This window comes from Caretta caretta, chromosome 1 (assembly GCF_965140235.1).
Source record: "Caretta caretta isolate rCarCar2 chromosome 1, rCarCar1.hap1, whole genome shotgun sequence".
NCBI classification, from domain to species: domain Eukaryota; kingdom Metazoa; phylum Chordata; order Testudines; family Cheloniidae; genus Caretta; species Caretta caretta.
Genome location: NC_134206.1, coordinates 339792990 through 339820751, shown reverse-complemented (window position 1 = coordinate 339820751; position 27762 = coordinate 339792990). Strand labels below are relative to the sequence as shown.

General features: G+C 45.8%; 1 protein-coding gene across 2 annotated transcripts in view; it reads right to left on the bottom strand.

The window, feature by feature from the left end:
• CCDC3 (coiled-coil domain containing 3) overlaps positions 1-27413 on the bottom strand; it is a 70743-nt gene extending 43330 nt beyond the window's left edge. The window contains exons 1-2 of one of the 2 annotated variants that reach the window (XM_048836581.2): positions 26810-27413; positions 24243-24417 (exon numbers count right to left, since the gene is read on the bottom strand). In XM_048836581.2, coding sequence (XP_048692538.1) covers positions 24243-24417; positions 26810-27183 — 549 coding nt within the window. In that variant the 5' untranslated portion in view covers positions 27184-27413. The remainder of the gene's footprint in view (positions 1-24242; positions 24418-26809) is intronic. The other variant, XM_048836582.2, reaches the window with a different exon arrangement.
• Between the last annotated feature and the right edge of the window lie 349 nt (positions 27414-27762).

Genomic DNA, 27762 nt, shown 5'->3' with positions numbered 1-27762 from the left:
CTTAATGAGTAATTTTACAGAAGGTAAGCGAAGCTATATGACCAAATGCAGTGTTGGGGTGGGAGGGAGGGAGAAGAACCAAAAAAAGGGCAATATTTGTCTTTCCTCTGGTATTTCCTATTCTAAGTATAGGAAATACCATGGTAAGTGCAATTACCATGGCGTAGTAAATGTAGCTTTTTTAGTGGTGCCCACTGTACGTTTTTTCCATCTTTAACTTTTATGAGGTTGAACAGAAACCAAAGCTGAGGTTGATTTTTGAAGAGCACAAACAGATGAGCCTTGCAATTGCCATAAGAATGCCTTGAGTTTGGTAGTCATGGGGGCGGGGGGATTGGTTGGTTAATCCCTTAATTATCTCAACACTGTGGAGGATGGAGCCTGCGTCTTAACATCTGTAAAATGTTTTCAGAGCAGAGATCATTTATAATGGGTGGGATGCATTCCAGTGGCTACCGAATGCCACTAAGTTGGAAGCATCAGGACTTTTCATGTCCATATTTCAGCAGCTTTTTGAGCGTGGTTAAATAAAGTACAGTTTTGTCGCTGAATTTATTTTTGAATGATTTAGATCGAAGCAGGAAAGGCTCCAGTATACAGTACCCTTTCTTGAATCCATTTAATCTACAGCTGGGCACCTCTGGAAATGGAACCCAGAATGACATTCTTCTCCTCTTTGTGGAAAATATACTTTACGGTAGACCCAAAGAAGATTTCTAAGGAATTGATCATGTAGTCTTCACTTAAGCAAAATGCCTGTTGAGGACTGAGCCCTAAATTTGTAAAATGGCAAACAGCCAATGCGCTGATGTTAGTAACCAATCTTCCCTTGAGTCTCCTTTAGGACTGGACTTAGCAACCTTTTCTTAACATTTTTCTTCAGGTCTAATAAGACTGCAGTTGTCTCTGTGGCTCAGACTAGGTAATGGGATTTAGAGCCTTTCTTCTGTAGGGTATTGGTTCAAATCTATGTAATGGAGGTAAAGAGCAAATGCTGTTATCACCTTACGGTTCTCAGTAGCCTAAACGAAACGGGTTGGCTGATCTAGGCCCACTTTCTAGTGGACAGGTCACAATTCACGCTTTTATTGTCAGTCATTGGAGACAAAGGATCCGAGAGGACAGTCAGACTGAACTACCCTCTGACACCTTGTGGCAGTCCCTCTAGGTCATGACTTCTTGGATTTTAAGGCTAGAAAGGACCACTATGATCACATAGTCTGACTTCCTACATAAGATGGATTGTAGAATGTCACCCAGTAGCTATGTCAGTGAAGGGTATTAATTATTATTCTTTTTTACATAAAAAGGAAGATGTCTTTTAGAAAGGCTTCCAATCGCTATTTAAAGTCTCACAAGTGAAAGAGAATTTACATTAGTCTGTAGTTAAATTCTTCCAATGGCTATTTACCCTCACTGTTTATATATATATAACATATTACTCCTTATTGCATCATTTTTCTAACTTCAGCTTGGATCTTATGTCTTTGTCTGATAAATTAAAGAGCCCCTTAACGTCATATACCTTCTTTCTGTGCTGCTACTTCTAGACTTTGATTAAGTTGTCTTTTTCGCCTTCCCTCTGACAAGCTAAGTAGATTGAGCTCCTTACAGTTCTCACTATAAGGCATGTTTCCTAGGACTTTAATATTCTTTTTAGCTCTTCTCTAACCCTCCTGCAGGTTTCCAAAAGTGGAGGCAATGTGGCCCATAGATGGCGCACTAGATGAGAACAGACCTGTGTTCTGTTTCAAAATCTGACACAGATCTGGGTTCTGCTGGGTGATCTTTGGCAACTCACTTCACTTCTCTGTACCTCAGTTTCCCATCTGTAAAATGGGGATACTGATGCTGACCTATTTTGTAAAAGTGCTTTGAGAGCTACTGATGAAAAGTGCTCTAGAAGAGCTAGATATTATTATTTTAAAGTATAATAGTACTTTAATCGGATGCAGGAGTCGAGTAATGTTTTCACCAGTGCCATATGCAGAAGTAATATTAACTTTCTGCACAACATCTCCCTATTTATATATCCAAGAACCCAGTTAACATTTATAGAGAGTTGGAGGTAGGTTGCTTGTTCCGTGGCTAAACAGGGGACTTCCAGTGGACAAGAGCATTGTATTCACATTTCAAAGAGTGTAAAATGGGGCTCCTCTTCCAATTTGATGTGAATCTTTTTGTACTTGTAGTACACTAATTTCTATTCGTATCCTTAGTCTTCCTTTGATAGAAACTGTGCCGTCATCTTGACTTTTCTCTTTTAAACCTCTTGAGATGCTGTCTAGTTATGCTATTAGTTAGCATAACTTTTCCCCCACAATAAACATATAATCAAAAACATCCTGGGAAAAGTAATTGTGCTCAGATCCAATGCAAGTTTAAAAGAAAGAGGAAGGAAAAATAAGCACCCAATAAACTAATATGATTTGAAACAGGCTCACAGAAAAGAGAAAGAAAAGCCACAACTTCATTATATTTTGTGGCTCAGTGCAACAACTGTACGTCACTCTTTCCTCCTTGAAGTGAGCTGGGGTAAACACAACTGATGGTTGAGCTTCAAAAGCTTCAGTTTGGATAAACAACCAAAAATCTGGCTGCTTGGTGTGAAGTTTACCTAAATCAGGAAGCAGAGCTGGAATTCTCATGCAAACAGGGTTGGCTTATGAGACTTCTAGCGGCATGGTATAGTAGTTACAGCACATGACGTGGAGCCAGCCAGGAACTCCTGAGTTCTAACTCAATTTCTGACATCCTTTTTGGCCTTGGATAAATCAAGTAGAGGCAAATCCTGGTCCCACTGAAATCAAATAGCATTTGACATAGTTTCTATGGCACCAGGGATATGGTTCTTAAATCTCCCTGCTTCAATTTCTCCATCTGTAAAATGGGCATAATTATATGCGCCCCTGCCACATCAGAGCACTGTGAGGATTTATTAGTTTAATACTTGCAAGGTGCTTGGAAGATGAAGCTATGTAAGTGCAAGGTTAATTTTTCCTTCTAGTTTTATCTGGGCCAGAAATACTGCAGTAACAATTCTTCTTGCTTCTTGCTGTAGTTAATAATGGTTTAAGACAGATCTAGGAAAAGGAGAAATGCCAAAATCAACTGAATTGTCTCAGACCTCAAAGAAAAATGGTCACATTTAGTTTGGGTTGAGGTTTTGGGGCATAGATTCAGACCTGGATTTTTATTTTATAGGTATTGTTTCCTCTTGATTTTATACAGATGAATCTTGGAGACTTGCATCTACTTTGGCATGCACATTCCTTCTCTCATTCATTTTACAGATGACTGGACTGTTGTCCTAGTAATAATCTCCAAAAAAACAAAACCAGTGCAAGGAATTGGGGGGTGGGGAATGGAGCTAGTAATCGCCTCAGATGTGAAAAGCACCTGGAATGACAGGAGCAGAACCCAGCTACTATTGGTCAGGAACAAACACATACAAATTATACTCGCAGCTCCCAGAAATCTGCTACTCTCGCTTGTCATGTCTCATTATTTTCTGCACCCTTTTAATGTGCGCTGCATTTCCAGATGCAAATAAAGGAACCAAGTCTCTGAAATCGTTGCTGCTTCTGAAAAGCACAGTAAGGAAAGGAAATTACATAGGATGAATTTGGAAAAATTATTCACTCATGAAGAGAGGCCAGGCTTTAAAAGGTTCCATCTGTAGCCTCCATTAGGGATACAAACTGCTGCTCTGCCTCAGCCAAGCTGGCTTGTGATTTGTGAAAATAAACGTCAAACTACAGAGAACAGGATAAATTATGTCTTGGGTTGAAAGATCTCATCTCCCTTCAGCCACAATGGCTGATTAGGTTACAGGCAACATTACAGGTGTCCTGATGGCCAGCTGCCAGTTGGATTTTGGAGGTAGTTGTTCTTAATAAACGGCTTGTTCCACAGTTTCTGAATTCACATGTGGAGCAAGAGAGAGAGAGAAAACAACCGATAGAAGAATCTTTTCACTGTGGAATCACCCAGGAAATTACTGACCAAAAGACTGTATTCCACCCTAAGTGTGTGGTGCTCCAGATCACTGGGATAGAGGCTGTGTGCATGCATCAAAGAGAAGGAGTTGGCCCAGATGTGCCTATCGAGTGCCATGTGAATCATCCTTCCCGACCGTTTAAGCCATTCTTCTTCACGCTAGAACACTGCCTTTGATTACAGATTTTTAGGACCATGTAGAATCTGGGTGGTGACAGCAGCCAGGTTTAGGCACAGAAAAACGTGGGAGCCCTTGAAAACTCATTGAATTGGCTGGCCCTATCCCAGCAACCATGCCCAAGATTCACATTGGCCATGCTCCCTCCCTAAACTCCTACGCCACAGGGTGTAGAATGGAGGGCTCGCGGTGCAGAGCCCTGGAGACCTGACGAGTGGACACACGCACGCTCTTGGTTCTCACTTTTCCTGTTTGTAGAACTCTTCATTTCCCAATTCCAGCCAGGACTAGATGCAGAAGCACTGGAATATTCCTATTCTATCCTCCACATGTTCTTATACCACGCTTATCACTGTAGGGCAGGGGCGGGCAAACTACAGCCCATGGGCCGAATCCGGCCCACAAGCCGTTTTTAAGCTGGCCCGTGAGCTCCCCCTGGGGAGCAGGGTCTGGGGACTGCTCCCAGAAGCTGTGGCATGACCCCACTCCAGGGCACAGGGTTGGGGGCCGCATCACATGGCTCCCAGAAGCAGCTGCATGGCCCCGCTCTGAGGGTTGGGGGGGGCGCTCCATGCGTAGAAGCCGCAGAAGGGATATGCCACTGCTTCTGGGAGCTGCTTGAGGCAAGCGCTGCTCGGAGCCTGCATCCCTGAGCCTCTCCCCATGCCTCAACCCTCTGCCCCAGCCCTGATCCCCCTCTTGCCCTCCGAACCCCTCGGTCCCAGAGCACCCTCCTACACCCAAACTCCTCATCTCCAGCCTCACCCCAGAGCCCGCACCCCCAACCACACACACACACCCCAGCCCCAATTTCGTGAGCATTCATGGCCCATACAATTTCTATTTCCCCGATGTGGCCCTCAGGCCAAAAAGTTTGCCCACCCCTGCTGTAGGATCCGAGTGCCTTCCAGTGCATTAAGTGATGTGACTAACATTGGTCCTGCTGTGTTTTCTCATGCTTTCCCCAAGGGGAGAGGTGTGTGCAGGGGCATTTGGGGTTTTTCTTTTATAATATAGATATACACGTTTCTATCTGTATATAATAACACAAAGGCTCTTTGCACAGTATTTCTGACCTATCTCATGAGAGAACCAGCTCTTGCCAAATTCCCACCCAACTTCGCATTCTAGAGGCTACAGTTCACACCCCAAAGTTTGGACGCTTCTCTCAGCGGAGGCAATGCTTATTTTAACTCCGACGTGGGGGTGGAGCTTGACATTCGTTCCCTGAGGGGGAGGCAAACCCGTTCAGAGAATGGCTCTGATCAAAGACCATTAATTAGATGTGGCAGGGCAGAAGGTCTCGGTAGGAATGATGCCCCAGAACAGGCCTACAATTTGTAATGACAAATGATGCAACCATTTTTAAATCTAATCATGTCCTACAATGTCCCTCTCCATCTAGGGCTGGGGGAGAGGCCCCATTTCCCCTTGGGCCAGGGGCAATACACCCCACCCACTTGGAGCAAAAACATTGACTGTTCTAGCCTTCATGCCCCTGAGGTGGAGGAGGTGTCGCTGAATCATATCCTACAGGTTAGTTTAGGGAATATGGTGGGGAAGGGGGAAGTTAGCCTCTGTTAGTTAATCCAGTTCATCTTCCTGCCAATTGAAGGAGATTGATCCCTTCACACACACACCCACCCACCCTTGGCTGAGAGAGCAGATCAGTGGTCAGAAAGAACAGAGAGGTTACCTAGGCCACCTGAGGAAATGCTGCAGCATCATTGCAGCATTACTGCGCTCCAGCTGACTGCATCCTTCCTGGGACCTGGGCAGTGCCAGTGCAGAACACGACTTGGAAAAGTTCTGGAGGAAACAACAGGTTTCTTAAGCCCCTGATGAGTGCCAGCCTGTCTCTGAATCTCTAAACATGTGGAGCTGAGCACATTGGTAATCAGAGTCCCCACTGCCATCTGCAATTTCCCACCCTCTGTGGCTGTGGAAGGAGAACCCAATCGGTGAGCATGAGCTCTGTATTTCAGCTGTGGTAGATTTCACAGCCTGCCTGCCTCCTGTGAAGACCCAGGACAGCAGCTCTTACCATGCCACAAAATACTAAGTGCTTTTGTGGATTTGTCAGAACTTGTTTAACATGTGGCTCTGAATAATTAAAAGCAGCCTTAAGCAATCATTGTCTTCATTCATCTCTGGATTGCGAAAGGATTCCCACTTAACCCTTTGGAGACAAGAGAGAGGCATATACCCTCACCTCTTGCAGCACCTGTTGGGCTGGTAGGCTAGAAATTGCCAACCTTCTAAGGATTAAAGGCGGTTTAGGCATAACGTGAGACAGACCAGGGTTTTTGTCCCCCAAGCTCCACTGATGGATAACAATAAATTCTGCACTTTTTTGTTTACTTTGTTACATACATACCAACTCCCCTGGGTCCTCCCTGACATCCAGTTATGTCATTCTCCCTTCTATTCAAAAGGTGGCTGCTGAAATGTTTATCTCCTCACATCACCCACTCTCTGAATCCCAATGCTTCTACACAACATCAGGTTTAAACTCCATGCCCTGCTCCTTTGAGGGTTTACAGAACTGCACCTCTGCCTCCATATCCATCCTAGCCTCTTATCCCTTTGTCTCTCCTCTGCAAGTGATGTCTACCTTGGTGAACTATTTGTGTGCTTCTCAAACAGACATTTCTGCATTTCTTCCCATGCCACCCATGTGCATGACATGTCCTCTCAGCTGTGAAGTGTCAAGCCACTTCAGTGATGTCTTTACTGACAAGACAGAAGACTCGCTGCTTCCAAGATGCTCATAAGAAGTGCGTTGACCATAAAATATTTTTTAGTTTAAAAAAAACAGGTCTTGTAATAGATGGGCCAGACTTTGCCCTTGCCTGAGGCCCCATGACCTTATCACTGTAAACCTCATCCCTTTCCCAATCCTCTCTACCACTTCTAACCCCCACTTCTAGCAGAACGTTCAAACTGTAACTGGAGGCTCTTTAAGTGCCGGGATCTTAGGTAAGATTTCCAAATGTGTTTAAAATCACTGGGACCTGTGCTCCTAAGTCACTTGGGCCTAGATTCTCAAAGGAAATCCAAGACCTTGTCTTTCTATTTATATTGTAAGTACCCAGAACACTTTGGGGAGCTGTAAATATAATAAAAACTTAAGGAATGTATGTTTTCCATGGATGGGAGAGACTATTTTGTGCCCTTAAATGCCCGTTTTTCTTTTGCAATGTGTTTCTGTTAGCAGTCTGTGTGCAAGTGGGAGGAGAATAAGCCCCTAATTAGATACCAAGCAACCCTGAAAGAGTTGATTACCTCTGTAGAAGAAAACTATTTAGACATTAATCATGTCACTTCCCCAGACCGAGAAGTCCGTGATGTCACCCAAATATGTTGAGTCTCCTTGTCTCAGCTCATCCCAGACGCTTGCCAGCAGCTACCCTTTTTTTTCCCCCCTAATCTTGCCTGCATGCATTTAAATTAAACACAGATCGTAGGAATGGGCGTCCTGTCTTTGTGATGGATTATTAGGAAGGAAAATCAAGCTGAGCAATTTATTCAAACTGCTGTTCAAACTACAAAAATTCTGTGCGCAGTTGCATTTCATGCTGCTAGGCTAATGTAGTGACTATTGCTTTATCAAATGAAAGGAGGATGGGGGGGGCCTATTCCCGCTTACCCTTATTAAAAAACAGTAGCTTTTAAGTCACTGGGCCTGATTCTGATTTATAACCAAGGCCATTTTGCACTGCTGTGGGCTATGAAGTGAGAGCAAATTATATTTATTTACACCTACTTCCGGGCCCTTTTATACAACCAGGCAATGCAGAGGGGCCTTAATATACATGAGGATCAGGTCCATTGAACTTAACTGACCTCTAGCCAACAAGCCAGATGTAAACAGCAGGCCAGCTTCAGGCTGCCTCTTGAGACTGTATAGAAGAGATGGGCCTTATCCTTTGTTTCACACAGCATTCCTGCCATTCTAAACCCTGGACGGTGAGGCAGTTCTTCAAACACTGGGGTGACTGTTGTAAATACGTCTATAAAACAAGCTTCCTAAAAAAGTAAACTTAATCCCTTTCACTCTTTAGTATATCCCACTGGATATTTTGAGTCTTTAAACTGAAAGCTACTGGCATTACTAGGACGATTTTTCTAGTGCACAGGTCCTCCAATGACTAATTCAGATGATCTAATGCCATGGTAAATTAGCCAAAAGAAGAGCTCTGTGTAGCTTGAAAGCTTGTCTCTCACCAACAGTAGTTGGGCCAATAAAATATATTCCCTCTCCGACCTTGTCAAACTAGCTTAATGATAGTCTTTCTTCTGGCAGTTATGACAAAGTGGCTTCCCATGCAGAAAATAAAGCAAACCGATTCTGTTTTAAACCGGTTTAAATGTCCAATACCATCTGATTTGTTCAACCCGAGTCAAGTCTCAGACCAAGCAGGGGCAAGCCCGGTTAGAGTTAAATAAAGAGACCTCTAAGGAACACCGTTAAGAAGGTGTTAAAATTACACCCGTCTGTGATGTCCGCTCCCATTCGCTTTCCAGAGTCCAGCTCACGAATCTATCCTGCCTCTCTAACTTTCCCCTGTCATTCAGCTGGCAATGGTATTCTTCATCGATGTCCAAACTGTTGGGCATTGCCATGCAGCTGCCACGTTCCATCATGTACGGGTAAGCCTGCCTGTGGTGGCAGATGAAACGACCGCACACCTGTTTCAGAGGAGTGTTTCATGAGGCTCAGTTCAAGTGATTGGTGCAAAGGGAAATGCTGCTTCCTTCCTGTGCTATAGAACAGTCGTTCTCAATCAGGGGTACGCAGAGGTCTTCCAGGGGGTACATCAACTCAGCTAGATAGGCGCCTAGTTTTACAACAGGCTACATAAAAAGCACTTGCGAAGTCGGTACAAACTACAATTTCACACTTGTTTATCCTGCTCTATATACTGGACACTGAAATGTAAGTACAATATTTATATTCCAATTTGATGTATTTTAGAATTGTTAAAAATGAGAGAGTCGGCAATTGTTCAGTAACAGCATGCTGTGACACTTGCATTTTTATGTCTGAGTTTGTAAGCAAGTAGTTTAAGTGAAGTGTAACTTGGGGGGTACACAAGACAAATTACACTCCTGAAAGGGGTACAGAAGTGTGACACGGTTGCGAGCCACTGCTCTAGCAGTGAAAAGCATTACTCCTGAGGGCATTCCGCGCCAAAAAATTAAAAATTCTGCAAATTTTATTTGTTAAAAAAATGTGGACGCTCTAGCATGGCATTGGGGAGCACGGGCCAGTGGCCGCCCAGAGGCGGGAGATCACCCTGCAGCTTCCCCTCCAGGACACGGACTCAGCGGTGAGGCTGCACCCAACCCTGACACAGCGAAAGGACTGGGCCTGCCCCAGAAACAACCCAGAGCCCCGTTCCTCCATGCCAGGTGCACCAGCAAGGTAGGATCCAAGTGTGAAGGGGCTTAGTGTGGGGAGATCCAGGTGTGGGTTGAGAGGGTTCTGTGTGGGGCAATCTGGGTGTGGGGGGAGATCTGGATGCACAGGGGCTTGTTGGGGGGTTCAACAGTAACGGGACTCTGCAGGGGGTCCAGGTGAAGGTGTTTGAGGCTCAGAGGGGGCAGGGGTATGGGTGTGGGGGGTAGAGTTTGGCAGAGGGGTCTGGGTGTGGGGTCTCAGTGCGGGATCCAGATGCTGAGGGAGTGGGGCTCGGTGAGGTGGGGTCCAGGTGCAGCTGGTTGGGGCTCAGTGGGGTGAGGGTGCAGGTGGCTCATCAGTGTGGTCCAGGTGCAGGGAGAGTGAGGCTCATTGGGAGGGGGTTCTGAGTGTGGGAAAGTGTGGCTCAGTGGGAGGCTTTGGGTACAAGGGGGTCTGGATGCACAAGGGTTGGGCGGATGCAGGAGCAGCTCCCTGTACAGGGATCCCGCCCCCTGCAGCTGAGGAGCCATGGGTGCAGGAAGCTATGGGAGGGGGAAGAGTTTGCAAAGCTTCCGGCGGCTCAGGGAGAAATCCTGGGGGTGGGTCTGACCCTGCCCCGGATCCTGTGCAGAGGAAGAGGAAGTCCTGTCCTGCCCAGCTGGGGCTAGCAGCTCAGCCCAGCACATAGGTAGGAGCCATCAGCTGGGTCTTCCCCAGTCCTGCCCCCTTCCCCACCGTGATTTACCTTTCTGCGGCTGCCCAGGGCATCCAAAACATACTGAGGGGGAGGGTTGCATTACCGCTCTTGTGGCTTCCCTGTCAGAGAGTCATTTTTCTGCGGTGAAGGAAAGAAATCTTCAGGGGACATAAATTCTGTGGATGCACAATGGTGCAGAATTCCGCCCAGGAGTAAAAGCATTATTATTTTTAACAGGACCTGTAGTTGAAATTAGTGGAGGGGAATGTCTCTCTAAGAAGAATGTGGATGGGAACCTTTCCACACAACTGCAGCACTCTGAGCAGTGTGCCATGGCAAATCAGTGCGATGAGTCTACAAGACTTCTACTGCTTCCCTGCCTACCTTGTGAACGGAGAGAGCTACACAGTTAAAGTACGAACTGCCTGTTGGGTCCATGACACAGAGCTATGCCCGTTCTCGATTGCGATAGCCTGGAACCTGGAATTCTAGGCAGGCTTCTTTTCCTCAAGCCAGATATGATCACTCTCATAGTGCAGGGGGAGGGGGAAAATGCACTGCCCTGACCCTATATGCATTATTTGGGTGCGTTTCACCAAGCAGACAAAGGAACAGAGGGTCTTATATTTACGAAGTGGGTTTGGTTCTCAGAAAGCCTGCTACTAAAAGCCTTTGAGATTGTCTGCTCTAAGACTGACCTTTGAGGTTGATAGAGGCAGGGTTAATGGGCTTGGTCTGATGGCTGACAGCACATTGCCCAGGCATGCGGAAAGCCCAGGTCGAACTTAGGGCTCTGACTCGCAGGATTGGCCATCGCAGGGACAGCCACGTAGTCTGAGCTGTTGAGGCGGAAATATTAGAGAGCTGACCCCACTTCCACAGCAAATACAGCTTCTACAGACGAGACTGAGGATTGCAGACACCACACTGCCTTCAATTAGTTCTCTTCCCCCACCCCATTTAAAAAGTTTGGCCTAAACCTGTACCTATACCCCCTGTCCCCTCTGTACCAAAGGGCCTGGCAAATGACGGTACGTTGCCATGCTACCCTAGCCTACAGCGCCGGCTCCCCCATCATAGAATCTTTAGAAGCATTATAACTCTACAAACAAAATCAATGCTCAGTCCACTCTTGCTCATTGTTCACGCTCTCATCCTCTCAGGGAGAAAGTAGATTCCTGTAGCCACCCATCTGGAGTGTCACAATCCCCCTGAAAGACACAGCTCTGGGCTACAAAGATGGGTGCTGCAATATTGAGCCACAGCTCCAACACAAGTTGAAGAAAGGGATTTAATTAGGAGGAGGGAAAAAGACGGGTGGAATCCTAAGTCCCCTGTAAGCTGCGCAGCTGCCTATTTAGCACAGTGCAGGCACTCAAGGAACCCACCCGGCTCGGACCTGCTGCGAGCCCCAACCCAGCCCCGGACCTGCTGTGACTTATCCTGCAGCCTGATCCCCGGAACTGCCACGGTGGGGGGAGAGGTGCCTCTCCCCACCAGCTCAGGTGCTGCTGCAGGGGGAGAGAGCTGGGGGAGTCCTCTCTTCCTGCTGTAGCCTTGGAGCACCTTCCTGCACCTCAAACCCCTCATCCCCGGCCCCACTCCAGAGCCTGCACCCTCAGCCAGAGTCCTCACACCCCTGCACCCCAACCCTCTGCCCCAGCCCTGAGCCTCCTCCCACACTCCAAACCCCTTGGCCCCACCCCCACGACATGAATTTTATGTGCAGCCATATGAAGGTGATGTATCTCACATCACCTCTGTATTGGTGCACATAACAAAATTCATTCTGCACATGTGTGGGGAAAATTAAGAGGGAACACTAGTGGAAACCCCAAGACTTTCACTCGGACTGAACTTGCTCCTGAAATGTTTTGAGTAGATGAGAAGCCTTCCTTTTGGGGTAGAGCGGGGGAAAGTCTAAACAGCAAAACCCAACCCACTCCTAAATGATCATTTACTCAGTGTTCTTAGAAAGACGTCTTTAAGTTTAGTTTCATTAGCAACACAACGGATACTGCTTAAGAGCAGTACTAAAGGAGATTCTGCAGTCTCTACTTATGGCCAGATGTTGGAGTGAGTGGTTCTCCATGGTGAAATGTACAAGTACTCCTCTGGTGTCACAATCAGCTTCTTTTTAAGCTTTCATTTTATAAATATTAAATGTCTAGCCCTTATGGTTGTAAAGAATCCTTGTGGCCTTGAACTGTCCTACTGAGTCTGCAAAGAGCCCACTAGATACATAGAAACAAGGGGTCAAATCCATCTCTGGTACGACACCATGGACTTTAAAGGTTTACTCCAGGGATGAATCTCTCTCTCTCCCCTAGGCCTTGATGGGAAGCTCATTGAAGTCACTGGAAAGATGCTCATTGACATCAGTGGTTCTGGATCAGGCCCCTGCTACTTTAACAACTTGTTCAAGACAAAGTTAATGCATCCGTATTGATCCCTTTAATGATACATGTCAGGTCATTTCTTGGATTTCCCATGTTTAAAATGGGGGAAACCTGGCTTGTAAAGAAAGCATTGTGTGTCATCAGGCATTGGTCAGCAGACTCTCAGCAAAATGGAAAAAAGACTGAAAGTCTGAGCTATTCCTGCCCTCCTGTGAGTAACTCAGGAGTTAAAATCTCAGCGTAATAATAATTCAAAGAAATATTTAACACACAGGCAGCACTTTATATCTCTAGATCTCAAATCACTTTACAGGGTTGGATTAGGACGATTATTCCCATTTTTCAGAGCAGAAAGGTTAAGTGACTCACCCAAGGTTGCACAAGAAAGTGGCTCAGCTGGGAACAAAAAACAGGGGTGAAATCCGGGACCCATTGAAATCAATGGCAAAACTCTCCTGGGCTTTTGTGGATCCAGGATTTCACCCCAAGACTCCTGACACCCACCCCAGTGTCTTATCCACAGGCTTAGCTGTGTGCACTGCCAGAGTGTGAAAATCCCGAGGACAAATACTAGCTCCAATTTGCAAGAACAACTCCAATTAAAGTCAGCGCATGTGGGCATGTGAGGATATGTCTACACCGCAATCAGAGCTGTGACTGCAGCACGTGTAGACACACCTGAGCTAGCTTTGATCTAGCTATCTTGAATAACCATAACCGGGAAGCCGCAGCAGCATGGGCTGGCCTAGGGGTAGGCAACCTATGGCACACATGCCGATTTTCAGTGGCATTCACAGGGCCCGGGTCCGGGGGGGCTCTGCATTTTAATTTAATTGTAGATGAAGCTTCTTAAACATTTTTAAAACCTTATTTACTTTACATACAACAATAGTTTAGTTATATATTATAGACTTATAGAAAGACCTTCTAAAAACGTTAAAATGTATGACTGGCACATGAAACCTTAAATAAGAGTGAATAAGTGAAGACTCGGCACACCCCTTCTGAAAGGTTGCCGACCCCTGGGCTAGCCACTCGAGTACATACCCAGGGTCCCAGGCAGGGTTGTATGGCCCTTGATGCTGCAGCTTCATTGCTATGGTTATTCAAGCGAGGTAGATCAAGGCTAGCCCAGGTCCGTCTACATGGGCTGCAGTCACACCTCTGACTGCAGGGTAGACATACCCTTAGACGTCTGAGCTTCAGTGGTGTGCCACCGGCATTTGTACAGGTAGAAAGTTTCTACAGCCACTTAATGCCTTCTGGTTACTATGATCACACCAGGAGTTCCTCCTCTACAGAGATGGGAAACTTACAGAACTTCTGAGTAGTCACATTCTCTGTTATGAAGAGGAGACTGAGTGCAGCCTAGAGAAGGGAGTAAGCAGGGCCATCCTTAGGCACACACAGCATACGTGGCTGCATAGGGCACCTGAAAATCTGGGGCACCACCAGGACAGCAGGTAAGAGTGGGTCAGCTCCCACATACCCAGCGCGCGCTGCAATCTCCTTAGGCAGGGGCCGTATTCCCAGAGCCGAATGAGCCGGTGCAGCGCATTCTGTGTGAGGGAGAGGGTACGGGGGTCTCTGCAGGGAATTGTGACTCTCCACTGCTGTGAGGCGGGCCGGGCGCCTCAGTATCCTTTGCTGCCTCATCCCTCCCCACCCCAGTGTCTGCTGCGTACAAAGGTTGGTGTGTGTCAGCAATGGGGGGCGGGGGGGAGGTTGCGCGGGGGAGTTTTTCTGAGGGTCCGTGGATGGGAGTGGTGGCTATGCCCCAAGTCGGGCAGTTTAATAATACTGCGTAGGGCCCCATAAATCCTAAGGGCGGCCCTGGGAGTAAGGGTCAAATCCTGCACACCCTGACTCATGTGAGGAGTCTCACTGAAGTCACTGGGTCTACTTGTGTGAGTGAGGGTTCACAGGATTGGGTCTACCAAGTGGCACAAGGTAGCTGTAAAGTGACTGCTACTGACAGCATGGCCCTTGGCTGCCCAGATCTCTGACAATGCACACGACTGGGTGACATACAAGGTTCTGGGAACTATTTGTGGGGTTTTGTTAAATGAAAAGAGACCTTTTGAGGCAGTTTCTAGAGCCAGAAGTGAGCTAGCTAGCCAATACAGGAGCAGTTTGGTATGTCTATTTATTGGGTTGTCAAATTTCACCAACTGTTTGATACATCTGTGGTTCTCCCCGGAGGGGGCCCACAAGAGAGCACAGTAAAAGTGTGCAGCTTTTAAGAATGTTATTGAGAGTTTTATTACTTTTTAATTTTTTGCATACTCAGATCCCATTAAAATAAAAAGAAACTGGTGTGACTGCAAGATTCCTTTTCCAAGGCAAATGTTCCAGCCTTGGGGTGGGGGGGAGGGCAAAGGGACCGATTCTAACAATCACTTCTTAAACTGTAACTAAAAGGAAAAATAGCAGCACTTCCACATATATTATTATCTCCACCTACATCAGTTCTGGAATTACAGCAGGGCTATATCATCCCCTGGCAGAGTGGAGAAAAAAATAGCAACTTCTTACAAATCCAGCCTCGGAAGTCGAAGCGCTGGCCACAAGCCCTTCCTGGAGTTTGGCGCTTGATGAGCGACGTTGAGGGAATTGGTATGACAGCAGACCAGAAGTACAGCAGCAAGTCGGTACTTTGCAGGAGATCGACAAACATCATGAAGGGGAGTGGTCTTTGGGAGGAGTCAAGGCAAAGCCCAATTACTCTCAACAGAAACCAAATGCAACTTGCTACAGAAAAGACATCCCGACCTACTGCAGCTCCTCCTCATGCTGAGTATAGCCACTTGAGTGAAGTTCTGAGAATACAAGGGCTGTTTGAAAACCATAGATAACACGTGTCCTTCAGTCATCCCAGATTACAACAACAGTGGCAGGCACACATGGAGGAAGGTCTCTGCTTCATCCCCAACCAGCCATACCTAAGTTTGGGCTCTTTACAGTGGGTTCTCTCTACTACATGCCCAAGTGGTTTCTAAGGGTATGTCTACACTACCTGCTGGATCGGCGGGCAGCGATCGATCTAGTGGGGATCGATTTATCGCATCTAGACTCGATAAATCGACCTCCGAGAGCTCTCCCGTCGACTCCTGTACTCCAGCTCCATGAGAGGCGCAGGCGGAGTCGACAGGGGAGTGGCAGTAGTCAACTCACCACAGTGAAGACACCACGGTAAATCGATCTAACACGTCGACTTCAGCTATGTTATTCACGTAGCTGAAATTGTGTAATTTAGATCGATCCCCCCCCCCGCAGTGTAGACTAAGAAAAACGCTTTCTCACAGTGCAAATGGTAGGCTATCCTTCAGTTTACTACGCCTCTTTTCAGAGATCCCCTCCCACATGCCTTTTGCCTCCTATGTCCCCCCACAATCACATATGTGAAACTGTCACCTGAGTTCCAATTGTGGCCTACAACACAAGCCTGGCACTGACTTCCATAATACTAATCTATTTGCCTGATGAGACAATGGTAGGGTAATTCCAAAGTTCACCTGGTCAGTTTTGCAAAGTAACTTACACTATGCAGCTGGGTGAGGTCCAGTTAAAGAAATACATTTTAGATTTAAATTCTGCACAGCTGAGAAAAGGAAAGACAACAATTTATTCTTAAAAGTTTAATAAGGATGTACTGAATACATGGTTATAATGAACGTTTTCTGTGCACGGATGCAGAGTACAACTTCCTTCAAGTCTACACAGTGGCATAGAAGAGTATGTGTGATCTAGAACAAAAATCCACAATGCAAGCTTAGATCCTCAACCAAGTTCCCAACTCAAATGCATTCAGGAGAAGGCATCCCTTGAGTCATTAGGAGTGATCTTACATTAAGTGACAGTCAAAAAGAGCCAGATTTTCCGAAGATGTGCATACACGTTTGCAGTCCTGCAATTGGATGTACCTGCCTTATACTTGAAGCACTAAAAAGATATACATGGCAAATCAGGTAAATACTCACATAAATATGCAGTGCAACTGAATTCACAACTTTAAAAGTCCACTCCAGAGACCTATCAAAAGTAAGACGGAGGGCCAGAGGCAAATTTAGGATTTCAGAAGGCCCCCTACAAGAAATGAACCCGAGACTGTAAACAAGAGGTTTCCTCACTCACCCTCTTCCCATCGCGCACACACTGTTCTTGTCAGAACTCGCCCCCTACCTGACATTTCCCGGTATTCTGCTGTCTCAGAGATTTGAGAAGCAATGCCCTGAGGCAGGACTTTATGGCTGTCCATCCTATCTGACAATGATGTCACAGCATCTCGAGCATTCTCTTCTGGCTAAGCAATCCGATCTGCAGGGAGCAAGATCGCGAACAGATGTCACAAAGGTAGGCTTGGCAGGATTAGATTTAAATCGGTATCTGTCAGTAAACGTTGATTTCAGCTGACACGCTGAAATCAACGGGAAAAAAAAAAATCCATCGGTAACCGTCGGCCCAAGAGCAGCTTGCCCAACGTCACTCCTTGTGCCTGCAGGGATCGGATGCCAGCGGCCCTGTGGCTGTGCAGGGAGCATTCTGCAGCTCTGCAGTCATAGCCCCGCTCGTGCACTCACCAGCCAGGAGTTGAGGGGCCATCCCCGGGCAGGAGCTGTTCGGCAGCAGGGTGGCCTCCCATGCAGCCAGGGGCTTGTCTTCCTCCTTACAGTCCTGGGCTGGGGTCTCTGTTCCATGGGACCAGGAATGCAGCCTCTCCCACACCTTGGGAGACCAGGAATGCAGCCTCTCCCACACCTTGGGAGACCAGCAATGCAGCCCCACTGCCAGCGCTTCCCTAACCCCAACCCCATCTCTACCCCCTCCTTAATGGCCCACAACTGTAAAAATAAAAATAAATTAAAAATAGAAATCTATATTAATCATTGAAATTGCAAATAAATAAATACATGAAAATCGAATTCTGCCAAGCCTACACACAGGAATGGGCAGGCTCCCACTGAAGACTTGGTGTGACGGTTGGCCCTTCTCAACTGGTTTTTCATTTCTGTCTTTCTCAAAGTGTTTGTTAATTGAGGGTTGCTCTCCATTCAGGACTGTCCTTGGCTATGTCTTCCAAGGTATCAATATTTATGCATCGTGAGCTGAGATTCTGCTTATGGGTGTCTTTGAAACGTTTACGTTGACTGACCCTCTAGGGCTTTCCCAGTTTCAGCTCACCACAGATAGCTATTTTCAGGAGTGTACCATTGTACATTCTGATAACATGACCTCTCCATATAAGCTGAGTTTTGATACTCATTGGCTCCATGCTGGTTGTTTTGGCTTTTTCAAGGATGTTAATGTTTGATGCTTGGTCTTGCCAGTGGCCCCTCAGAACAGAGAGCACGCATGTGACATTTTTCAAGTTGCTTGATGTGTCTGTGGTAAACTGTCCGTATTTCACACTCATATAGAAAGGATGTTATCACTGCTGCAATGGATATCATGTTTTGTTGACAGTTTGATGGTATGCTAGTTGAGTATCCTATGGTTAAGTCTTCCAAAAGCCTGGCTTGCCTTTCGTGTTCTGTTTGATATTTCTTGACCCAGGGAACCATCACTTGAAGCAGTACTGCCAAGGTATGTAAAGTGATTGATTGATGATCTTTACCACCAATGGATATTTGGTTCAGTGGTAGTGGTTGCTGAGGCTGGTTGGAAGAGGACTTCAGTTTTTTCCAAGCTGACGGCGAGTCCAAACTGTTTAGTGGACTCTTAGAACCGGTCAAGCGTAAACAGTAACTTTTCACCATGATTAAGTAGGGAACCATAATCCACAAAAAGAGCTTCAAATATGAGTTCCTCACGGAATTTTGTTTTTGCAGCAAGCCTTTGGAGACTGAAGAGTTTTCTATCAGTTCTGTACCTTATGTAGATGCCCTTTTGAAGGTTCTGTACCTTATGTAGATGCTCTTTTGTCAGTTGTGTAATTTAGAACGGCTGCAAAGAAGAGACCAAAGAGGACTGGTGCCAGCACACAGCCTTGTTTCACCCCCTTGGATATGGGGAATGGTTTACAGAGGGTATTTGCCCAGTCATGTCTTTGTGGAATTGAGGTATGAGAATGAATTTGGTGGGGCAGCCACACTTTTCAAGAATTTTTCACAGGCCATTTCTGCTCACCATTGCAAATTCTTTTTTAGATCAATGAAGAGCATAGAGTTGTGTGTTTTGTTCTATGCATTGTTTCTGAGTCTCTCTCTCAATGAAAATCATGTCTATGATGCTCTGACCTGATATAAACCCACATAGGGTCTCTCATAGAAGCTTTTCTGATACTATTTTGACAAGCCAATTGAGCAAGGTACGACTGAGGATTTTGCCACCTACAGATAGCAGGGAGATGCCCAGGTAGTTGCCACAGTCAGATTTGTTGCCTTTATTTTTCTATTGTGGAACTATGATTGCATTTTTAAAATCCTGAGGAATTTTCTCAGTTTCTCAGATATCCATAATAATTTTGTATAGATGAAAGTTTTGGGGCCCGCAAGTTTAAAGATTTCAGCAGGCATGCTGTTTTTGCCTGGTGATTTACCTGATTTCATTTGTTTGATAGCTTTTTGCACTTCCTCAACGGTGGGCAACTGCGCTATTTCTTCATGTATGGGATGCTGGGTTAGTTCCTCTAGCACTTGTTGGTTGACAGTAGAGGGATGGTTGAGTAGCTCAGCAAAGACCAGCCCCTATTTTTCAGAGATGCCTCTCTTTTTCTTCATTAAGGTAGATTCATCTGAACACCTTTATGGAGCCGGTCCGTTTCGATGGCCCTTAAATGGCCTTCAGTGAGTCATAAAACAACTTTACGTTGTTTGTATTGGTGTAAGGTTGTATTTCTACTTTCTTTTCCCACCAGTTATCCTGAAGAACATGAAGCCGTATTTGACTTTATCCTTCTTTGATACTGATTCTTTGCTGTTTTGTCAACACATAAACACATTGTTCTTTTCCTAAAGGATCTTTTTTTATTTAAATCATTTTCATCAAAGCTATCCTGGTGCTGTCTTCCAAATTTTGAAGGATGGCTGATGTGAATATATTCCACTTTTCGGGTGTGTCCTTGGGTGAGGATGTAATACTATCAAATTTTTCCTTTTTTTTTCCCCCCTCAGTTTGTCTTGATTAAATCAATGTCTCAACTTTGCTATGTTCAGTTTCAGTTTAAATCTGTTCAGCATTCTTTATTTCACTGAGGGGCAACAATATGGAAACTTAAAATGGCTCCAATCCTCCTGTGATCAGCCCAACTGTTTGCTTCTTGCTTGGCTCTTGTGATTGTGATGTCCCTAATATCTCTTTGCCATATAATGACATAGGCAGAGACCAGTGCTTTGATCTTAGATGCATCCATGAAGTTTTGTATTTGTCTGCTTTCCTAAAGCTTGAAGCAAGCATGAGCTCATGCTCAGCAAACTTGCTGAGTAGCAGAAGACCAGTGCTGTTCATTTTTCCAACTCCACTATTCTTTATTACACCACTTCAAGCCTCTCTGTCTTTTCTGACTCTGGCATTAAAGTCTCCCAGTAGTATGAGTTTGTCTCCCCTAGGAGTAGAATGACATAATTGAACCAGAATAGAACTGATCTTTGATTTCTTCTGTACTGTTCATGGTTAGAGCATAAGCATTGACAAGAGCTACAAAGCATGAATTTCCAGTGGGAACTTGTAGAGTCACAAGGCATTCAGTTTTGCCCACAGCTAGGTCTTTCAGTGATTTCAGGAGGCTGTTTCTAACAGCAACAATGCCATAAATTCGGTCTTCCTCTGCTGGTTTCCCTTTCCAAAAGAAGATGAAGCCACCTCCGGAGGGTCCTTTATGGACCCTTCGACTGCAAGTTTGGTTTCACTAAGGGAAGTGATGTCAATCCTATATTTAGTAGCTTCCGTTGCAATTAATGCTGTATGTCTTTCAGGTCTTGATGTGTTATCGCTGTCCACTAGAGTCTGCATGTTCCATGTCACCACACTGAGATCTTGTTTTTCTTTTAGAATGCCTGGTGTGTGGATGATCCCCCAGTCGTGGTGAACTGGGCAAATTAAAGTTGGGCAGGCAATGTTTAGGTTATGTTTTCTAACCCTTTCCCTTACTAAAATGAGCACTGGTGAACTAAAAATGGCAACACCCCAGTGGCTGAGCAGCCCAAGAGCCTTGCTGCCGAGAATCCAAGGCTGAGCGACCAGAATCCCAGGTTGCCTGCGTGCAGGTTTGTGACTAACACTTCAACATAGACCTTAGCTCAAGCCTCCCTCAAGGCTGGTTGTTCCCATGACTTCTCCCTGACAGGCTCTCAGTTACCTCAGAGAAACCCTTGGTGCCTGATTTCCACTGCCCTGCACCTTGTGTAGCCATTTACACTAATGCAAATCAGCTAATGAGATCTCTCTGGTCTGACTAACAGGGTGAGTCCAGAAAATAACTCTGTACCTCCACATAGGAATCCTAAAGCCTGACAGTGTCACAGAGACAGTCCCCTGTTGTGTTGCCTCCTTCCCCCTCCGGGAGCACCTTTAATAATTTTTTACTTTTAAAAGCTTAAAGGAGCAATATCCATTTTTCCTAAAAACTCACTCATTCACTGCAATGGGAACTCAGCATATATAGCACCTTTCAGTTTAAAAGAGAGCAAGAGGTTGCTCAGCTGGCTGGATTTGGAAATTGAAATAGTTTGGATTTTGGTAGGATGAGTACAACGGGGAAATCACAGGCATGGCATTTGTCCGATATGGGGAAGAAGTGAAGAAGACACTAAGGGCTTTTCCTCACTACCGCGCTGCAGCCCATCAATTAAGCGTGTCTGGTGAAGACACGCTACGTCAATGGAAGTGCACTTTCCTGTCAATGTAATTAATCCACCTCAACAAGAGGCAGAAGTTGTGTCAGCGGGAGAGCGTCTACCGCCGACATTGCGTGGTGTGGACACCGCATTAAGTCGATGCAAGTTACTTCGCTCAGAGGTGGGTTTTTTCACACCCGAGTGACATAACTTGCATTGACTTAAGCGGTAGTGTACACAAGGCCTAAACATGCAGTCAACAGAGGAGATCAGGTACTGCCTTTGGAAGTAGACACTGCTATTCCTCCTTTTTCATGAAGGAGTGAGGATGAACCCCTGACACCTCCACGTCACTGCAGCCCTTCCCAAGGGTGGGGAACGCCTGCCTGAAGGGACAGTTCAAAAGGAAACCAGCACTCAGCTTGGAGAACAGAGACATTAGGGGACCCCAGATGAATGAGAGAGGCCAGCCTGGATGGTTTTTAAATTGTGCAAAGGAAGCTTTTACTTTTTATTGTAAAGGGAGGTGGATGGGAGGCAAGGTGCCTGTCAACTGGACAGAATTTATCTACTAAGTATGGATAAAAATCTCAGTCCAAACCTGTAAAGCAAGCAGCTAAAATAATTCCACTCTGGAAGCTGCTCACAGCTGCAAAGGGTCAGAGAGCACAACAGCTGAAACATACTTTTGCTACATTTGTTTCTAAGTTTCCCCAAGTGGCCTTTGGGGATTTTGCCTTGTGACTTCCATGAAAGTGAATGGGCCAGATTCACTGCTGGCATAGCCAGGTGCTACACCAGGGAAGTCACGTTGAGTTGGAGCTATTCTTCTAGGGCACGTGGAAAATGGTGTGGCACGGGAGGGTCATATCAAAACAACAGTTTTTAAATACAGGCCGTGCTGACAAGAGGTTTTCTTGACCAAAGCGATTCAGGCCCTGATTCTCCACTATATCTGACCCAGTAGCAACTAGGGGGCTGTTGCTGCTCCTTGATTCAGGCTCTGGCTGTACTAAGGGCTGTACAGGGGCCATTGGAGGACATGGTGTAGCTGAGCTCTTCTCTGTCACACTCCGTTCCCTTCACTGTCCTGGATATGCCCCCACCCACTTTGAAACACTGCTTTCTCACTACCTGGAGCAGTGCTGGCGTGGCTGGTGTAGAAGCCACCTTGGCAAGATTTATGCCCGCAGCGTTCCCCTGCATGCCAAGTGCCCTTTGAGGGCTGGAGAATGCAGCTCCCGTCCCCCTGCACTATCCCCCTGTATTAACAGGGAAGGGTGAAACAAGTTGAATAAACTGCCCTTCACCTCCTTCCTTGCTGCCAAACTTTCACCCCAAGCAGCCTTTGCAGGGTTGAAAATTCAGTTAAACCTCCCTCCCCATTAATTAATTGTAGAGTTGGGCCCAAATCAATACCGTGCCTGCAAACATCTCAGGCTCTGAGGAGGTTCAGACTGGAGTCTGAACATAGAAGCTATCCCCTATCTGCTCAAATCCAGATCCCTGATCTGCAGCAGAGGACCAGCAAGGCTTTCCCAGTGTGGGTGGATTTACACCCTTGCATGGAAAATCTCAAAGTGTTTTATAACCTGTAAATATTCCCCACAATTTACAGATGGAGAAACTGAGGCAGGTTTGGGTCTAGACTACCCTGATTCCCAGCCCTGTGCCTTGACAACAAGCCTGTCCTATGTCCTGTCCTTATATTTCTGTAACTATGGGATCTGTTTGTTAAAAAAAGTATACCTGATTTCTATAGCCCATCCCAAATACATGATTGAAAATTAGGGTTAAGCAGTTAAACCCCCACTAGTTCTATAAAAATTCCACCTGATGGTTACCAGAGTGGTGTTCTGATTATTTTGCACCACTGGCCAGCTGGAAAACTGGGAGCTAAAACTTCCTATGCTGGCTATGAGCCAGCTTGTAAATAAGAGACCTTCAATTGGCTATTGAGCTTCTACCATCATTCTCCCGAACAAGGCAATAGAGCTCCTTCTCCTACATGTAAACAGTGCTGTTTTGTCAACCTTGCATGAATCAACATGACAGAAGTTACAACCAATGACAAATGTCCAGTCATTCCTAAGCTAGAGAGACAGTTACAATTCTCATAGCTCCTTGGAGAAACCACCAACTTCATAAAACTATCAGCACTGGCAGAAAGAACATAATCCAAAAGTGTTAATTCTGTAAATAAGCATGAATCGTCCCCACCAAATACTGCTAACAAAGTATTTCCCCTGTTTATTTTAAACCTGAAAGTGACACACGTGTCCGCCCCCTCCCGCAAAGGCCAAAAGCCATTGTAGACACACCCACCAGTGGTATCTGCATCTAGGATGACCAGATAGCAAGTGTGAAAAATCAGGACAGAGGATGGGGGGTAATAGGAGCCTATATAAGAAAAAGCCCCAAATATCAGGACTGTCCCTCTAAAATCGGGACATGTGATCACCTTATCTGCATCTGAGACTTTGCTTACTAAAAGTGTGTTCTTTCAGAGTGCAGGGTGGCCCAATCAAGGACATAGATTTGGTGCCAGCAAGAGTGAGGACAGAAGCTTCATAATACAGAAAACACTGGCTGAAACAATCTCTCACTTGGAACATTCAAGTTCATATTTCAGATAAGACCAGAGCAGGGAGTCTGCTTGTGGCAATACCATGTTACGTTAAAACATTACATGACCATCTAAAAGAAAGCTACCATCAATTGCAACTGCTGTATATTCCATACACTTGTGTTTACAAGTGACGTGGGGATACACCTACCCACTGCGGCTTACCCTGTTGTCCTCTTGAATCTCCCAGTCACTGGAGAAAGTTATGACATGTTGCGCCTGAGAGCAATTGGAAAACTGGAAGAGACTGGAAAACATCCTTCTGTTTTCCTGTGTGTCTGGAAATATTGCATCCTGGAAATTTACTCCGTGAGGAAGGAGGTTATAATTCTCATCCATTCTGAAACAAAAATCAGATAGTACTTACGTCATGTCAAATCATGGGGTATTTCCCCCCCATCTCTGTTGTGTTTCTCGCCTATACCAGGACTGTTGCCTGAATGGGCTACACTGCGCAGGAGACTCCTAGGCATATATTCATAGAGAGTGTAAACAGCCATTGGTCCATGACACCTGCTATCATGACAGCATTGTACACTAGCAGCGGTTCTGCCCAATAGGCTCTAAACCTGCAATGAGTTCCACACAGGCAGGCCCCTGCAACCACACAGATGTCAATTGGGCTCCTCCCACCAAGGGCCCATTGCACGACTGGAGGCATAATTTGGGATAGTCCTATATTTTGGGTATTGTTTGATTTTTCTATGCTTCAGTTTGCCATTTCTTTCCAGGTACCCACAGATCTAGATGGGCACAATTTAAAATAATCCATTAATAACTAATACAAATTAGCTTTTAGAGATATTAGCAGACACCATCAAAACACGTTTTGTTATGCTTCTCTGCCACCACTCCCCTGGTCTGAGATACACTGAGTGGTTCTAAACAAGTACTGAGTAAATTTCACAAATATTTTTGTATTTAAAGGTTCGCTGAGATGGCTTTATTCCCATATTATAGTTTCTTATTATTTTGATGACCTTAAAATGAGGATTTGGCTGGTACCCAGAAGAGCAAAGTAAGTAAATACTTGGGGATCAGAGCTAAACCCATGTGCCAAACTTTTGAGAGAAAAGACACTGGCACCTATCCAGTCTGTAAAACTGACCAGAATCTAGTGTACCTACTTTGGTCTCATAGAAACAAAAAGGCTGAGCTGTACACAGCTAAATAACAGCTCAAAATAAATCTGGTGCACAGGAATACCAAATTATTGTTTGAAATGCTGTATCTTTTTGGTCATGAAAGACATTACCATGGTTTGTAAATGAGCAAGATCGCTGTAAGAAGTTAATACCACAAATCACTGAGCAAAAATTAACAAGATGGGAACAAATGCCATCTGCTGGGATGTTTATTTTTCTTTAGAAAGCGGTGCTTCATCGTTTAGTATTTTATCTGCTGCAGGCTTCTAAAACAGATATTGTGAGGGGGAAAAATCACTTTTACTGAGTTTAGTTTTCAAAAGATAACTTGATTTGCCTCTCCGTTATTAGCTAGAATGTTTGAAAAACTTTATACCCTCTATCTCAAGTTGGGAAAAAAAACAGTAACATGCTCAGTTCTAAACCCAAACATAAGAATGGCCATACTGGGTCAGACCAATGGTCCTCTTAGCCCAGTATCCTGTCTTCCGACAGTGGCCAGTGCCAGATGCTTCAGAGGGAATGAACAGAACAGGGCAATTTATTGAGTAAGCTGTCCTCTCATCCAGTCCTAGCTTCTGGCAGTCAGAGGTTTAGGGACACCCAGAGCATGGGGTTGTGTTCCTGACCATCTTGGCTAATAGCCATTGATGGACCTATCCTCCATGAACATACCAACTTGTCTGTCAAAAATATTCTACAAAAAGAAAAGGAGTACTTGTGGCACCTTAGAGACTAACAGATTTGTTTGAGCATAAGCTTTCATGAGCTACAGCTCACTTCATCGGATGCACAACTTTCCAAACTGTCTGTATAGATCATGGTGCTTTTACCAGTCTTCACACTTCAGCTGGCTAGTTATACAGTACTTCACATCAAAGAAACTGACACAGAGGATTAAAATTTATAGAACACTGTAAATAGCAACACTGGAAATGTAAGATCCAAACCACAACAACTATAAACAAGCTATAGTAAAATGCATTGTTCGATTTTTGTTGAGGTCATAAAATCATTTATAGATATATCTGTCACACACCCTAGATTTCAAGTAAATTGAACATGTTTGTTTCTACTTTCTGTAGTCTAGGAAAGCACTAATTAAGCACCACTCCTTCCAAGAAAAATCACAATAGAAAGTATTCTCCTCTGAACTGTGTAACACTCACATCTTCTCTGCTAGGTGAATTTGTACCTACCTGAGCAACAATAAGTATGAAATTCCACTCTCCAAAGAGACGAGACTTGCTCTCCCACATGTGCTGCAGCTGGTACTATTATCTCTAACAGAAATGTACAAGGCTCATCCATGATATAGTTACACACCAGAGAACATTTGTTTTTATTCACTCACTATACAATACTCAGTCATTTCTGGCGGCTCCCGATGTATTTTAGTTACAGAAAACATACCTGACTAACTTTTGTTTGGCTCAGAGAAGCTCCAGAGATTCAGCTGCACACAAAGTGAAGATGAAGTGAAGGAGATGCTGGGGTGAAAGTGTTCTAGAAGTGCAGCGCATTTATGAACGAGAAAATGTTCTCGCTCGTTCTCAAGCAGGGCATGGGCCACACGTTTGTACTCACCTGAGAAAGAAGAAGTAAGCGTAATCCTGCAGGACTGTGTGGGAGTGACAGGAGAAGTAGCCCAGTCCAGTGAGGTTAAGCCTAGAGCCTGCAGGGACTTCCAGCATGCTTCCCCAAGCCTGGTCACACAGCATCTCTATCTCAGCCGAGTAAAAGAGCCCCCCCTCGCTGGCTTCATATTGCCAGGGCAGGTAATTATACATGCTGTACATCTCCTGGTGGAGTGCCAGCACCTTGGCGTACACTATGATCTCTGCCAGCTCAGCCCTGCAGCTTTCACTCAAGGGTCTCCAGTCTGAGGGCAGCTGACAGCCCCAGCATGGGCTGAGCTGCCTTCCAAGGTTCAGCAGGGCCAGCAGCAGCATGCGCAGCATGATGGATGAGCGCACAGTACACGCCGGACACTTTGGCTTCCCAAGGCAGAAACTGCAGCTACTAGGCTGCCGCAGCGCGTGAAACAGGATCCCTGCGCACTGACCCCGCTTACTGGTGAGGCAGGGGCTGGTGACTGGGGGCTGAGCCCCACCAATCAGGCAGGCGGCGTCCAACTGGAGCGAGGGAGGGGCCGTGACAGCCCGGCCGCCGCGCCTTGCCCAGAGCCAGCCTCGCACGGGCTACAGGCAGCAGCGGGAGCGCAGGCGCACAGGGGACTTTTCAAAATTGGAGCAAGGCGTCTGCTGCCCCTGCGCGTCTGCGCGCTGCCTGCGGGGAGAGGACGGAGCCCCCGGCCGCAGCCTGCCTGTGCTCTGAGGGGAGAGAGGGGGGAATGGAGAGAGAGGGAGGAGAAGCAGGACTAAGGGAGATGCCTTGTGGCTGGGTCGCAGATCTGGGTTGCAAACAGATCTCTGGCTCTGCCTCTTTCTGTGCCCTTGAGCATGTCACTCAATCTCCCTGGCCAAGATCCTCAGAGGTGTTTAGGTGCTTTACTCCCACTGAAGGCAAACACCTGCCTT